Source organism: Canis aureus, chromosome 16 (assembly GCF_053574225.1).
Source record: "Canis aureus isolate CA01 chromosome 16, VMU_Caureus_v.1.0, whole genome shotgun sequence".
NCBI classification, from domain to species: Eukaryota; Metazoa; Chordata; class Mammalia; order Carnivora; family Canidae; genus Canis; species Canis aureus.
In genome coordinates, this window is record NC_135626.1 from 37,011,106 (window position 1) to 37,022,797 (window position 11,692).

General features: G+C 51.0%; 2 protein-coding genes across 3 annotated transcripts; one reads left to right on the top strand and one right to left on the bottom strand.

Annotated features, from left to right (window-relative positions):
• Window positions 1-247: 247 nt before the first annotated feature.
• LRRC46 (leucine rich repeat containing 46) lies at window positions 248-5,657 on the bottom strand. Its single transcript, XM_077852969.1, has 8 exons — window positions 5,280-5,657; window positions 5,075-5,180; window positions 3,117-3,225; window positions 2,184-2,230; window positions 1,802-1,911; window positions 1,554-1,623; window positions 1,088-1,236; window positions 248-758 (listed from the first exon to the last, which is right to left on the bottom strand). The coding sequence occupies exons 1-8, from the start codon at window positions 5,287-5,289 to the stop codon at window positions 391-393; spliced, it is 969 nt and encodes a 322-aa protein (XP_077709095.1). The 5' UTR covers window positions 5,290-5,657; the 3' UTR covers window positions 248-390.
• A 20-nt stretch (window positions 5,658-5,677) lies between these two features.
• MRPL10 (mitochondrial ribosomal protein L10) lies at window positions 5,678-11,600 on the top strand. Of its 2 annotated transcripts, none has more exons than XM_077852970.1 (5): window positions 5,678-5,801; window positions 8,070-8,239; window positions 9,082-9,246; window positions 9,509-9,653; window positions 10,614-11,600. In XM_077852970.1, the coding sequence occupies exons 1-5, from the start codon at window positions 5,750-5,752 to the stop codon at window positions 10,868-10,870; spliced, it is 789 nt and encodes a 262-aa protein (XP_077709096.1). In that variant the 5' UTR covers window positions 5,678-5,749; the 3' UTR covers window positions 10,871-11,600. The 2 variants fall into 2 exon arrangements, with proteins under 2 accessions (XP_077709096.1, XP_077709097.1); XM_077852971.1 differs by lacking the exon at window positions 5,678-5,801 and adding an exon at window positions 5,874-6,275.
• The last annotated feature ends 92 nt before the right edge of the window (window positions 11,601-11,692 follow it).

The window sequence follows — 11,692 nt, forward strand, 5'->3', positions numbered from 1 at the left end:
CTTGAACCTTGGAAGGGCTCCCTAAGAGTGGCAGTGAGATGTGGCCTCTGTAAGATGGCATCTTCCACAAGGTGATGCCCACTCAGTACCCAGGAAGCCAGGTGGGGACCCGAGGTGCGCCAATTCTTGAGGTCGTTCCCAAAAGGTCAGAAACTTGTTCTTTAGAATCAGGTCCTGTATTTCTGTGACTCCCCCTGCCTTGACTGCTTGCTTCCCTTGAGATGCTTCCAATGACATAAAAGACATATTTGGGGCCTGGAAACATTTTACTGAGATAGGTTTCTGCCACAGGTGAGGGGTCAGAGAAGGAGGGGAGGCCCCACTTCATGCCCTGTTCTTCCCCATCCCTTGTTCCCCTGGTACTGCTGATAAGGCTAGGCTGTATGTACTTCATTTCTTGATTCTCTTGGTCACAGTTTTGTTTGTGCCAGGGGCCCCAGCCAGAGAGGCCTTAGGGACTAGGGCTGCTCTGGTCCCCTTCTTTGCCTGAGTGATGCTTTGCTGGCTGGAAACCAGCGGGCAGAGTTTCCTGGTGGCAGAGGTAGCTTGTGACAAGGAAGTGGGCTTGGGGGATGTCTCCTTCCTTTGCCTGGGAGTGACAGAAGGACTGCTGTCCCTTGCCATGGGCTCCCCAGGCAGCTGGGGGAGGTCAGTGAGGGCGGGCTTTGTCTCCATCCTCAGAAGGTGCTCGGTCAGGGCTGCCTGCTGCCTGCGCTCCTTGTGTCTGCTCATCTCCTGCTCTAGCTCCTTGAGGAAGCCTGTGAGGGACCAAGGCAGCGGATAGTAATGGAGGCCCAGGCTTGGCAGGAAGGCCCCTGGAAGGGAGGTCTCTGGTCCCCTGGGCAAACTAACCCTCTGCTGTCCCTCATGGGGAGGGGTTCGGGGTTGGGGGCTGAGGGCTGGAGGTGGGGAAGGACAAGTCACTCGCATGCCAGCTTGTCCTGGCTGCACTGTCCTTTTCTGGCCCAGATGCTGATCTGGGCTTGGGGCTGCCTCCCTAGCTGCCACAGCCATCTTAGCTTCCCCAGTGGCACACAGGCCAGAGCTGAGTTCTAGGGAGGGTGCAAGTCTGGGAAAGCAGGGCCACCTCGCTCTGTGCAGAATGGGCTGCTCAGCTCTGGGAACTCCTCATCCTCATCGCCTGAGGCTTCATCTTCCTCATCCAAGGTCCAGCGCTCTACCACAGGCTGCTTGTCCAGGTCCAGGAGCAATGGCAGGGCTTCTGTCACCAGCTCCCTGCAGTGTGGAAAGAGCAGAGGCCACCCAGGAGAGCACCCATGAGTGAGGAGCCTGGGAGGATGTGCAGACACAAGCCACAGCAACCACATTGGGAGGGGCGGTGTTCATGAGCTGGGAGATAGGGGTGCAGTCAGCCCCAGAGAGCTAAGTGTTGGCTTCATGTGGACCCCTGGGGGTGATGTGAGCTGGGGTGGTGGAGGAGGAGGTGCCGTGGATGGTGATCCCAGGTGTGCAGGCCGAGAGGGACCCATGTGGAGTTAAGAGGGGGAGCTCAGCCATCACCCCTTTTCTTCTCACCCTTAGGTCCTCCTCACCTGTACCCATCCTGGTTGGTGCAGCTGTTTCCAGTCAGGTTGAGGATGAGAAGGCTCTGGGGGAACTCATCTGTATGCACCAGAGAGGGGGAGGAAAGTACCATATCCACCTTCTGGCCCAAAGCCACTGCCTCTTTGTACAGTCTCTCCAGACTCCCAGAGGCTGTGCTGCCAATGCAAGCATAGGGATATGGTGGCAGAGAGGGGGGGGAGGCTTATCCCGTGAGCCAGGGCCAGGGCATTCTTACCCAGCTTCAGTGTTTCTATCAGGTTCTCAGAAAGGTCCAGAAACTGGAGATGTGGGAGGTCACGGAGGTTTTCCACCTGCTTGATTTGGTTTCCTGCCAGAGACAGGAAGCTGCAGGGGGAGGGAGGGGCACAGAGACAGAGCTGAATCACAGAACTACCAGAGGAAGGGAGGAGGGCACCAGGTACCCGGCAACCCTGGTTAAGCAGCCTGATGACAAGTGGGGACACATAGCCTCCCAGGTGAGGGAAGCAGAGTGAGGCTTGCTGCATCCTCAGCGGACAAGACATTAGGTTAGGAGAGGTCTGAACCAGTTCTCTGGGGGCATTACCAGGTTTCCCTCCCTACCCCCTACCCCAGGCCTGAGCCCTGACACCACATACCGCAAAGAGGGGATACAGGCCAGGTTCTCAATTCGCTGGATCTTATTCTGCAGAAAGCAAAAGAGTTAGGGAAACCGAGTAGACCATGTCTACTTGCGCAGCTGGAGAGCTGGCACTTTGGGAATGACCATCCTGCTCCCTGAACCGGTTCTCACCACCTGGGGATGATCTACTTTTTCTCGTGGATGATAAAGGGTATAAACTTGGGGTTAGCTAAACTTCATTTAAGTATACCGTGCTCACCCCACAGCTGAAGAAGGACCTAGAAATCAAGAAAGAAGCCAAGGGGCCATGGGGAAATACAAAAGGCCTTGGTGGTGGCTTATGCACACACAGGGAGTAATGAATATATATTATTTTGATTTGTGAAGTTTCTGTGGGGAAAAGTTAAAGGAGCTGGGTATATTCAATGTGGAGGAGACTGAAAATCAGCCAGTCAACCAGCACCACCAAACAATCTTCAAGATTATGAAGGATGCAGAGGAATCTTCTGGTTCCCTCTTCCACTTCTTCAAAACAGGAAATGGGCTCGAGCTATATAATGCAAGAGATTTAGGGTAGACACCAAAAAGAACTTCGAGACCAAGAGAAGTGTCTGACAGTGATTCAAGAGCATTCTCAGAATCTCTTTCGGGAAGATAGGTTTTTCAATTCAAGAGAATTCCTGATTCATCTGGGAACAGTTACTTTCTTTCTTTTTTTCTTTAAGACTTTATTTTTAAGTAATCTCTACACCCAACATGGAGCTTGAATTTACAAACCCAAGATCAAGAGTCACATGCTCCACAGATGAGCCAGCTGGGTGCCCTATCTGGGAAAAGTTTCAATGAATGTCTGCCTACCTGAACGCCTGGGAATGGGCAAGATGACCTGATTGGTTGCTTTCAGAATTAAACAGACTAAGGGGGGAAAGGGCAGGAGGCAAGAAGTTACCGCTTGCAGATAAAGGCTGTGAAGTTTCTGCAGGCCCTCGAGGTTCCCAATAGTGGTAATCCCCTCCCGGTCCAGGCGGACAGTCTGCAGTTCAGCAAGAGTGTGAAACCTGGAAGAATGGCCAGCAGATGTTTTAACACAGCGCCACTTCTGTGGCATCTCTGCAGGGAAGATGGGGTGGGGGGAGGTGTTTCAAGCTAAGTGGCTTTGATGGTATGTCAGGAACAATTTCTTGGTTCATGTGGCAGTGTCCAGCTCATGAACTGGGTTGACCTGGAGACCTGGATCTTGGTCAGTAGCACTGAGATGGATCAGAGGGTGAGAGGAGTAGGGCCCTTCAGGGAAATGGGTGATAAGCAGCTTATGGGTTCCTGGAGAGACTCAGAGGCAAGGAAAGCCTTCGTTGGGCCAGCGCAGATGGTGGAAGCAGGGGCCAGGGAAGATAAGACAATCTCTGCAGGAGGATCCTTCCTCATTTCCCTTTGAGTGGCCCATGGAAGGAAAAGCACTTGTTCCATTCACTCATTCATTAATTCCACAACATTTAATAAGTGCCCACTAGAGACAAATGAGTGTCCCTGCCCATCAGTGTTAGGGAAGCAGGCAAAACATACATAAATTCATTCATTCATTTATGTTTTTATTTATTTATTTGAGAGAGAGAGAGAGAGAGAAAGGACGAGCAGAGGGAAGAGGCAGAGGGAAAGGAAGAAGCAGGCTCCCCACTGAACAGGGATCCCGATGCAGGGTTCAATCCCAGGACCCTGGAGTTGTGCCCTGTGCCAAAGACAGACGCTCAACTAACTGAGCCACCCAGGCACCCATAATTTTATTTTTTATTTTTATTTTTTAAAAGATTTTATTTATTCATGACACACACACACACACACACACACACACACACACACACAGAGGCAGAGACACAGGCAGAGGGAGAAGCAGGCTCCACACAGGGAGCCCCATGCGGGACTCGATCCCAGGTCTCCAGGATCACGCCCTGGGCCGAAGGCGGCACTAAACTGCTGAGCCACCCGGGCTGCCCTAATTTTATTTTTTTAAAGAGTGAGTCAATATATTTGCAAATAACATATCTGATAAAAATACTGTACCATAGCATACAAGTGATTCAAAATTCAGTAATACCATTGCAAATAATACACAAATGATATATTCATATTATTGCTTAGATATAAAACCAAGAAAAATAAAAGCACATGTTCATACAAAGCATTAGACTTTTCTAATAATGTCCCTAGTAGCTTTACTTCCAACAGTGTAAAACTAGAAACAATCCAAATATTCATCAACACTATGGTATAGCCATATGGTTCAATCTTACTCATCAGTAAGGCATTCATTATTAATATATCAGGCCAAACATTTACAACAAGTGGATGACAGACACAAATACAAGGCACTAAGGGAGTACATGGACTGTGCAGTGAGTCCTGAATAGGGGAACAGGCAATGCTTCCTGGAGGAGATGACCTATAAGTAGGAGTTAGCCAGGAAGGGGAGAAGGGGAAGAGGAGAAGCATTTCAAGCAGAAGGAAATAAGGATGAAAAGGGAGCAGGCGTCGACTCATGCTAAGGCATTTGGATTTTATTCTGGAAGTACTAGAGAGGCAAGGAAGGCTCTATCAGGGAGTGCCCAATCAGATTTGTCATTTAAAAGGATTGCTTTGGCAACAGTATGGTGAGTCTCCACTGAGGGCAGGGAGACTAATTAAAAGTTTGTTGAAAGGTGATGGCTTAAGGGCTTCATTTAAGGCAGTTGAGTGGGCACGGTAAAAAGAATAATGTTTAAGGAGGCAGAATCAATTGGATATTACCACTGATTGGATGCGTGGAGTAAGTAAAGAGAGGGACGAAGATGAGTTGACAACCAGTACAGCTCAGGGGACTGGTCATCCTGTTTCAATCGTCCAGCACCCCTTTCTTACCCCCCGGGCACTCACATCTTCTCCGACAGATCCTCATCCTCAGGGAAGGCCAAGTTCCTCTTAGTGATAAGGGCTTCGGTAATGCACACGCTCCCTTCCTCTGGACTCTGGGCAAGCTTAGCTGTGAACAGATTGGTCCGATTGTTCCATTTCCTTATTCTTGGAAGCCTGACCCTACCGTTATCCAACTGTTCTACCCGTCACCCAGTCCCCTACTCACCTCCGGGCATGATCTAAAGGCTACTGGCCTGGCACAGGAAGAGAACTAAGGGAAGCCAACCAACTTGAACCACCTCGGGGATGGCGGAACTCAGGATGGTAGCAGGCGAGAGAAGCTCGGAGACTCGAGGGACGAGGGGAGGTGGCTAATTCAGAGCCAATTAATGAGGTGGGGTAGAAGACAAAAGTAAATCGAGGCGGGAGCTCTAGAGTGTTTTGAGGGGTGCGAAGGGGTTTGCAAACCTGGCGGATTGTGGGTAGAGAGAGTGGCGGGTGCGGATGGAGAGGAAAGAGCCGAGCTCAACGGGCAGAGCGTCGTTGCTAGGAGACTGGACGCCAGGTCGGGCGCCGGGGCCGGCGGGCTCAGCGCATGCGGATTACTGCTCCGGCCGGCCGCTTCCGGCCCCGGGACTTCCCACAATCCTTAGCTCCCTCTGTCTCTCCCGGCTCCCGTCCGTCCCTCCGGTGGCGATGGCTGCGGCCGTGGCTGGGATGCTGCGAGGGGGTCTCCTGCCCCAGGCGGGTAAGGAGCGGCCCAGGTCCTCACGGCGCGTTCCGGCCAGTGCTCTTTAGTTCTCCCCCGTCCTCCACTACTGATCCCCTCCCGTAATCTCGTACTCCAGACTGCTCCCGGTGACTCCTGGCCCCGCCAGACTGCTGGCCTCCTCCCTCCGTCTCATTCCCTGTGGCTGCAGACGCTAGTAGTAAGAGCAGCGCGGCAACAACGTCTGCGACGACCGCAGTATTTCTTCCCTCCGCCCGAGTCCCCATTCCTTCTCTGGGCTTTTATAATCCACCACCCAGCTCTTGCTCACCTCCAGTTCCCTTTGCTTGAACCACTGCCCGCCGCGATCTTGGCGCTCTGCCACCTTTTTCCGGTCTCAGCCCCAAAGTCCCCGCTCAGGCCTGCCCTGGCCACATTCTGCAAAGCAGCTTTCCCCTGTTAAATCTGTATTTTGCATCCTGTTTATGGACCCCTCTTCACCTTTCACAATCGGTAATTTTGCATTTGTCTTTGTATTGTCTCCTCTATTAGACTTCAAACTCGGTAAGGACAGAACCATGTTCATTCAGCATAGCCAGCAGGTGGCGTGGTGCTTGGCCTTAGGTATGCAATAGACATTGTTTAATGAATAATTTTGAGCACAGAATACAGGCCAGGCACAGTGACAGATGATTTAGTATTATCTCATTTAAATCTTAAAGCACCTCGAGAAGAGGTGCTCCTCTTTAGAGTCGAAGAAATTCAATTTTCAATGAGTGACCGGTCAAGGTCACAGCTAGTAAGTGACTGAAGAGAAATTACACTCTTGTTCCATCTGTGGGGTGCCTGGGTGGTTCATTCGGTTAAGCATCGGGCTCTTGGTTTCAGCTCAGGTCATGAGATCAGGGTCGTGAGATTGAGCCCTGCATAGGGCTCTTTGCTGTTGAGCTTGGAGCCTGCTTGGCATTCTCTCCCTCTGTCTCTACCCTGCTTTCGCGCTCTCTCTCTCTCTCTCTCTCTCTCATTAAAAAAAAAAAAAATCTGGTTCCATCCGATCCAAAACCTGTGTTCTTAACTTAGGTGTTGTGGCTGCTGGCAGTAAAACCTCTCCCCCCAGCAAACCTCCGTGCTCTCTATTAAAGCCACCTTCTAGCTGCACTTTTCCCTGAGATCCCATCCCAATCTTGGGAAGGGCCGGAAGTGGGAAATGCTAGTGTGGGTCCTTTTGTTGAAGATGTAGGGGTCACTTAGGCTTACAGCTTTCAAGTGGCTCCCTTGTCTTCTGAGGGGTGCTCTCCACCAATGTCTGTAAACAAGAACTGAGGGAAAAGAGGCTTGTTTGGGGGAGTTGTGAGGGCTTCAAATCATAGGAGAAGGCTTTAGAGCAGTGGTTTTCAGACTTCAGCATGCATCTGGAACACCTGGAGGGCTTATTAGAACCGCTGTTTGTTGGTCCTCCCCTCTCCCCCCCCCCCCCAGTGCTTCTGATTCAGTACGTCTGGGACAGGCCCTGAGAACTTGTAGTTCCCTTTTTTTTTTTTTTTAAAGATTTTATTTATTTATTAATGAGAGATACACACAGAGAGAGGCAGAGGGAGAAGCAGGCGCCTCACAATGAACCTGATGTGGAACTCAATCCCTAGACCCAGGATCACGCCCTGGGCTGAAGGCAGATGCCCAACCACTGAGCCCCCCAGGCATCCTGAGAACTTGTATTTCTAACAAGTTCCCTGATGATGCTGATGTCACTGGCTGGTGGCAGCAGCACATCTTGAAAACCACTGGCTTAGACCAGGGGTTGGCATACTGTGGCAGGACTGGTCACCGTGTTTTATAAATAAAATTTTATCGGAATATAGCCACATTTACTTGGTTCATATTGTCTGTGATTGCTTTCATGATACAATGGCACAGTTGAGTAGTGACAGACTGTACGGTTCTCAAATTAAAATATTTACTATTTGGCCATTTAAGAAAAAATACGCTCACCCCCCCCCCCCTTTTTAATGTGTTCAAAAGTACTTTCTTCTTCATTCTCATCTTTTTTCCACATCTCTGTGCATAAAGAAGAGCTGGAGAAATGGAAGCCTCAAAGGAGCAAGCAATTGACCTAAGGTCACCCATTAAAGAGAAGACAAGTTTGGGGAATTTAGGATTCCTGGTAGATAATTTCTTGTCCCACTCTCTTGTCGCATCTAGCTCTATGAGCCATAGTTGTCTTGCCCAGAGGTGGGCTTTTTCTCCACCTGAAGCTGCCTGAGGACTCCCAGAAACTGCATGTCACAATGTTGCCATTTCCTCTCCCAGGCCGGCTGCCCACCCTCCAGACTGTCCGCTATGGCTCCAAGGCTGTTACCCGCCATCGTCGTGTGATGCACTTTGAACGGCAGAAGCTGATGGCTCTGACTGAGTATATCCCCCCTAAACCTGCTGTTAACCCAAGATGCTTACCGAGTCCTCCCAGTCCCCCACAGGAGGTAAGGAGGAGACTGCCTGTCCTTGGTGCCTGGATGGTGGATTTAAGTGATCTGGTCTCTGTAGCCATAATGAAGTGGCTCTCCAGGACACAGCCCTCCACATCATTACTTCCCCTCTTTACCCTGTGTGCCAGATGCATTAAAATGAAATGTGTACTTGATTCTGCTTGGCATTTTGGGTTCTGTGGATCGGATGGACCTCCTGGATTTCCATTATTCTTTACTTGTCTCCAAAAATTGTGTAAAAGCTCTCCAAGCAGGTGGGGATAGGGGAGAGTATCTCTCCTGTCTTGAAAGGACTTGAAGCTTGTATGTTTTCCTAGAGGAATGGTGTGAGGTTTTTTTGTCCTAAGAAATAACAGAAAGAATTTGTATCTTTATGCTCATGGTCAGGCCCACAAGCTGTGAACTTTGAGAAACACTGTCTTCAGAAAATGAAGTCTTGTCCTCGGTTCTGAATTATAACTGTGAAAGAGTTATCTTGTATTTATAATTGGTAAAATTATTCAACATGAGTATAATGTCAGAGGGATAAAGTGATATTTACGTCATTATTGTCACATAATGTTGACTGGGTCAGACTGGTGACCTGGTCAAGGGGACGAGCTTTGTCAGGTCTGACACCACTGCTCTAAAGACCGTGGTCATCTGGTAAAAATGAAGGATGGGGTGGAGTTTGTAGCCTTTCTTGAAAGGCAGGGCCCCCTCTCTCCTCCAGCACACCAATCTTTCCCACATTTGGGCACTGCAGGGAGCCCCAGCACCCGTGCCCCAGGGGGACAGAAAGACAAGGAGAAGGGTGGTATCTGTCCCCTTAATCATCCCTCTCTTCCCGGTCTCAGGAGACAGGCCTCATCCGGCTCCTCCGTCGGGAGATAAATGAGGTTTTCCGAGAGAACCGAATGATAGCTGTGTGTCAGAATGTGGCCCTGAGTGCAGAGGACAAGCTTCTCATCCGGCACCGGCTGCGGAAGCACAAGATCTTGATGAAGATCTTCCCCAACCAGGTAGGGAGCAGCCCTCTGATGCGGGTGCCCTATTCCCCCGCCCCCACCAACTCAGACCCCAGGGTCCCTCCCCAGAGAGGGTGCATTTGACCTTTCCCACCCCTTCCCCACCACAAGCAACCCTACAGTCTGGTGCCTAAACTGTGGTTGGGTCCCGAGGAGACTTGTCGGTTTGCACCCTCAACCTGATGTGGCCTGTGATTGGGGTTGGCAGCCCTTCCTCCCACTCATCCACAGGAAGCCCTCTTTTCTGCTGTTTCAGGTTCTGAAGCCCTTCCTAGAGGATTCCAAGTACCAAAACCTGCTGCCCCTGTTTGTGGGGCACAACTTGCTGCTGGTCAGTGAGGAGCCCAAGGTCAAGGAGATGGTGCGAATCTTGAAGAGTGTCCCTTTCCTGCCACTGCTAGGTGAGCAAGCACCCCTGCGGGTTGAGGATGGGGGTGAAAGGGAGTGGGTGCCACAGCAGCCTCATGCCATCTGCTAGGTACATGTGGGTAAAACTGGACATTCTTGGGGGGACATCCTCTAATGGATAGGGCCTGAGTTACTAGCACCATTTGTCAAGGGCTGCCGGTGTCACTCTGGAACCTGTGTTGGCTCACTACCCTGCATCTGTCTTTTCTTCCTTCTTTCCTTCCTTCCTTTCTCCCTCCTTCCTTCCTTTCCTTTCATTTATTTTAGGGAGAGAGAGAATCCAGGCAGGGAGGGAGAGGGAGTAGGAGGAGAGAAGCAGACTCTGTGCTGAATAGGGAGCCCTGTGAGGGGCTTAGTTTCACCATCCTGAAGCCATCACCTGAGCCCAAACCAAGAGTTGGGACACTTAACTGACTGAGCCACCCAGGCGCTCTGGTCCTGCATCATTTCTGCAGTAGGGGGAAGAAAAGGGAAGGCAGAGAGAGGGCTCTGGAGGGAGAGGAAGTTCAGACACCTTGAGTCTAGCAATGGGGTATGGAACGCCGCACAGATGAAGATACTTAAATAGCCCAGGTAAAGGGCACTGATGGGTGAACAACATTTTCCAGACTCCCCTGATGCTAGGAATCCCCAGGGATGATTCTTCTATAGAGAAGACTGGTTTCATAGGGAGTCTCCGTGGGCCCCCCACACCCCACTACACACATGCTCTGCAGTTCTTTAGGAAAGTTTAGGAAACCCCGACTTAGTGGGATTTGGGCCAGCTGAATGTCTTATGTGAGAGTTTTCTGGGGAACAGTTAGGAAGGAAGGGAGTTGGGCAGGGCAGGAGTGGGAACCAGATTTGGGGGAAGGCTGAGGGGTGCAGAAGAGCAACAGAACATGCATTGGAACATTGGGTTGGGATGTTGTCTTTAGAGGAGAAAGGCTCCAGCTGACCCTGTGTTCTTCCAGGTGGCTGCATCGATGACACCATCGTTAGCAGGCAGGGCTTCATCAACTATTCCCAGCTTCCCAGCCTGGCCCTGGCACAGGGGGAACTGGTAGGAGGACTCACCTTCCGTATGGCCCAGACCCACCTCTTGCTTCAGCACCAGCCCTTCCAACTGACTGCCCTGCTGGATCAGTACATCAGACAGCAACAGGAGGGGGACTCCGTCACGCCAGCCAGCGAGCAACCTGCCTCTCCTGACCCTGTTCCGAACTCCTAGCCAGCCTGTTGCACCCAGCCTGCCTGCCCATAAACATGCTGTACTCCTGTTGGCTGTGCCAACATCTGGCAGAGATACAGAGGGAAGTGTGGGGAGTGGCACTTGTTACCTGACTTCACTGACCACAACTTCCTCAGATGCAGAGCCACCTGGGGTTGCAGAGACACTCCATTTCCAAATGGAGGCTCTTAATCACTGTCTTTGTCCCTAGTTTTCCCAACCTGAGACCTAACAGGAGTGGGGTTTTGGCTCTCCAGGCCCAGGGCAGAGAAGCTGAACAGAGATTGTCTTCTGCCTCCAGGCCCACAGTCCTTTGTCACATGTGTCTCCCAGCCTATCCCCTTGTGGATCTGATGTGCTGGAATAGCTCACCCAAGTCATTGTGCTAAGAGTGGCATCTGTTGAGAGCCTGCTGTGCCGGGCTGCGTGCTTACCACTTTACGCACATCAGTTCTTCTACTTCTCACCATGCAACCATATCACCCCCATTTTACAGAAGGCTAAAGGGTGGAAAAGTTCAATAGTCTACCCAAGGTCCTGCAGCTAATAGGAGGCTGAACAGGGACTTGAGCCAGGCTCTCTGCTCTGAAGACCAGGCCCTGGATTTCTGCCCTAGAACTTCCTCATTAGGGTTCTGTGTGTGCTGGAATGTTAATTCTCCGCCCTTGGGGTGTGTCATGTTATGGAAAGGTTGGGAGTACTGCTTTCTGATAAAATGGAATGCATTTTACTTAGTCTGTTCTGCTGTTTGCAAGCTTATCCTCCCTGTAGACTTATTCTCAGGGCCCCCTCTGATTCTCACTTCCCCTCCTAGAAAATCCT

Excerpts from the sequence above, each read along its gene's own strand:
- LRRC46 (XM_077852969.1), bottom strand. Across the intron at positions 1,912-2,183 it reads GCCTGTATCCCCTCTTTGCG|CTTCCTGTCTCTGGCAGGAA; the intron begins GTATGTGGTGTC and ends CTCCCCCTGCAG. Across the intron at positions 759-1,087 it reads CCCATTCTGCACAGAGCGAG|GCTTCCTCAAGGAGCTAGAG; the intron begins GTGGCCCTGCTT and ends GGTCCCTCACAG.
- MRPL10 (XM_077852970.1), top strand. The coding sequence starts at position 5,750 with ATGGCTGCGGCCGTGGCTGGGATGCTGCGAGGGGGTCTCCTGCCCCAG. Across the intron at positions 8,240-9,081 it reads CTCCCAGTCCCCCACAGGAG|GAGACAGGCCTCATCCGGCT; the intron begins GTAAGGAGGAGA and ends TCCCGGTCTCAG. Across the intron at positions 9,654-10,613 it reads CCCTTTCCTGCCACTGCTAG|GTGGCTGCATCGATGACACC; the intron begins GTGAGCAAGCAC and ends GTGTTCTTCCAG.